This window comes from Protobothrops mucrosquamatus, unplaced genomic scaffold, assembly GCF_001527695.2.
Source record: "Protobothrops mucrosquamatus isolate PMUCROS unplaced genomic scaffold, P.Mucros_1.0 scaffold_7, whole genome shotgun sequence".
In the NCBI taxonomy this organism is placed as follows: Eukaryota; Metazoa; Chordata; class Lepidosauria; order Squamata; family Viperidae; genus Protobothrops; species Protobothrops mucrosquamatus.
Window position 1 is genome coordinate 111,890 of NW_015386083.1, and position 3,263 is coordinate 115,152.

At 40.2% G+C, this 3,263-nt stretch overlaps 2 protein-coding genes across 6 annotated transcripts in view; both read left to right on the forward strand.

Moving 5' to 3' along the window:
* The window catches only part of LOC107287608 (heterogeneous nuclear ribonucleoproteins C1/C2), a 64,734-nt gene that overhangs the window by 60,460 nt on the left and 1,011 nt on the right, over positions 1-3,263 (forward strand). The gene's annotated exons all lie outside the window — the stretch shown is intronic.
* On the forward strand, positions 2,916-3,242 carry LOC107288175 (histone H4). The gene has a single exon (XM_015816796.1). The coding sequence runs from the start codon at positions 2,931-2,933 to the stop codon at positions 3,240-3,242; it is 312 nt and encodes a 103-aa protein (XP_015672282.1). The 5' UTR covers positions 2,916-2,930.

Below are 3,263 nucleotides of genomic sequence, written 5' to 3' on the forward strand. Positions count from 1 at the left end.
TCGTCAACGACATCTTCGAGCGCATCGCGGCCGAGGCCTCCCGCCTGGCCCACTACAACAAGCGCTCCACCATCACCTCCCGCGAGATCCAGACGGCCGTCCGCCTCCTCCTGCCGGGAGAGCTGGCCAAGCACGCCGTCTCCGAGGGCACCAAGGCCGTCACCAAGTACACCAGCTCCAAGTAAACGAGCTCAAAGCGAAGCCTCCTTCGCCCAGACCCAAAGGCTCTTTTAAGAGCCACCCACTTTCTCCAAAAAAAGAGCTGTTTCCTTTGCTTTTACTTTATGTTTAAAAAAATTTGCAGTATATACAGAACAAGGCAGTTTATCCCTAAAGTAAGTTATTTTAATTTCCATTTTAAATAAGATATGCTGGGGCCAGCTTGCCTTCCCCCCCCTAGCTGGTAAGGTCCATCCACTTTAATTTTCTCTTTGTCTTGGGGAAGGGGGTCTCCCAAAAGCTTGTATCATGCAAGCAAGGCTTAATTAGCAGTAAAGTGATCAATTAAGACTTGTAGCAAAATCTTCCCCCAAATAATATTTCCTGAAGATTTGGTTCCTCTTCTGGAAAAAACGGGGGGGGGGAGCCTAGTTGAGTTGTTTAATATTGCTTTAGACTTCTTTTTTTGTTCCTGTGTCAGGGTTTTGTTTTTTAAGCACTTTGCAAACCTCAAGAGATGCTGTTCTTAGTTTAGTGGGTGTTTCACTCTATAAATAAATCCACAAGTGGTGATGCTATTCTTTGGCTAGTTTAGGTTTTTCTCATGAGCAGAAGTAAGTAGCTTTATGTTCCCCAAAGTGCTAAATATTCCCTGCTTTTTATACGATCAGGTTTGTGGGAAGTCTCTAATTTTCTCCTTAACAAATTATAAAAATGTTCTTTTGGTCAGAGTTTGCTTTTGGAATCTAAAGAATGCAGAAAGAATTCCCTTTAAAAAGTGAGCTTTTCTAACCTGCCAAGAAGACTATGAGGCTCTTAATTTCAGACTGTAGAGCTGGGTTTTTTCTTCCTGTGTCACTGAATTTCGTTTTTGCAGCACCCTGCAAACATACTTTCTCAAAGAGCTTAAAAGTTTCGAAAAGATAAGTGTGTCTTGCATCCAAGAATGGATTGCTAATAGGTATCCTTCCTTATATAAGCCAGTTAAACCTTGTCACGTCTCCTCACTTTTTTGTTGTTCATTCATTTCTATTTGCATCGCAGACTATTCATTTTGCTCTGGGTTTGAGAGAAAGTGTACACAATACATAGTTTGGAGAGTGAAAGCATAAGCCTTTGCACACACATGCACACATTTGAAGTAAGCAAGAATGCACAAAGTTCCAATCAAATCCGAAGGAATCACTGAAAATAGTCTATACATCAAAAATAGTCTATACATCAATGCATTAAAAAAGCCATCCAAAAAGCAAGATTTGTTTCTTGTTTTAACAGTTCAAATTGAGTTTCCATTCTAAGAGGTGCAATAAAATAGTAGTAAAAGTTGTTGGTATTTTTAGCATCCATGTGTTTTACTTTAAAAATGGTTCCTCTCTGGCTGAATATTATTTCTGAATCTGTAGGATCCAGTTTTTCAAATCTAGGCCAATGATCCTATTAACTGTAACAGGTCTTTAATTTACCTATCATTATACTACTGTATGTATGTGTGGTTTGCTTTAAGCCTATCTGAAGCAGGTCCTTTTAAAAAAAAATACTGAAATTGAGTTAAAGCATTGAATAGTAATTGCTGAGCTAAGAATAATTCTATAACTATATGAAAACTTCAGTTGTGCTTTAGCTAAAGGACATTAACTGTTTTAAAGTCAGCAATTTGTCTACTGTAATAAACATGCTATGTCCCATAAATATGCTACACAATTCAACTTTTTAAAAAAAAATGGCATAGCCTGGGTGGGTTAATATTAATTGATTTTTTTAAACACTATATAGAAATTGCATATTTGGCTAAGAAGGACTTTAAGGAAAGTTTTCTGGAGCTGTTTTTCATATAGTTAAAAGAATGGCCCAAAAACTGATAGCTTATTTTAATCTAAAAAAATAGAGAAATTTCCTTTCTTGCCATAACTTTTAAACATCTGGTAAAATGTATGCATTTCCTTCCTTCTGATTACTCTGTAGAAGGAAGAGTACGTAAACAACTCTTAACTCAGTGTTTTGGCAGGCAAAAGGAATCAAGTCAGGCAGAAAATAGAGATAGACCTATTTAGACCAAAATAGCTCTTTCTTGTGTTTTTTTCTAGAGTGGGATCATCCATACCACATCAAGTTGACCCCTCAAATACAAGCATCATTTACATGCAGGGTATGAGAATTATTCGCTGTGTTGCTATTTCAGAAGAAAAAAAAACAATTAGAAATGTTCTCAAATATGCAAATTTTGGCTCTTCGTCTAATGTTTTCTTTCCTGCCCTGCGGAAATCTGCAGGATAGATTGGTTTGATACATGGGGAATCATATCCCGGGAATCATCTTAGTATAAAAAATATATTCAAGTCCCACTCATAGCTATCTAGGAATAGCTAGGTGCGTATTTAGTTTTCAGTTATTCAAGAATTCAAAATCGATTCCGAGTTGCATTTTATGGGCTTTTTTCAGCGGCTCATCTCCGGGAAATAATACGAAAAGCTCCTGAAATTGACTGCGAGCCTCAAATAAATCAATTTTCCAAAAAGAAAAAAGAAAAAAAACACCCACCGCTTTATGGATTTACTTCGCGCTAACAGAAAAATGTACCGATTGGCGTATTTGGAACTCGAGCGGCTACTTCTGATTGGACGAAATCGAACTAACCAGCCTCAAGGCGGGAAGGGGGTAACGTTCTCTTAGTTTTCCTTCTGGTCCGATTCCTGTGTATATAAGGCGTCAGCGCGCAGGCAATGAAATCAGTACGGTAATTTTTCTGGTTAAGGAAGGAGCGCGTTGCAGTCATGTCTGGTCGCGGAAAAGGAGGCAAAGGTCTTGGGAAAGGAGGCGCCAAGAGGCACCGGAAAGTCCTTCGCGATAACATCCAGGGCATCACCAAGCCTGCGATCCGCCGTCTGGCTCGTCGCGGAGGCGTGAAGCGTATTTCGGGCCTGATCTACGAGGAGACTCGCGGCGTCCTGAAGGTCTTCCTGGAGAACGTGATTCGCGATGCCGTCACCTACACCGAGCACGCCAAGAGGAAGACGGTCACCGCCATGGACGTGGTCTACGCCTTGAAGCGCCAGGGCCGCACTCTCTACGGCTTCGGCGGCTAAGTTTCTTTTTCTTTCTAATAT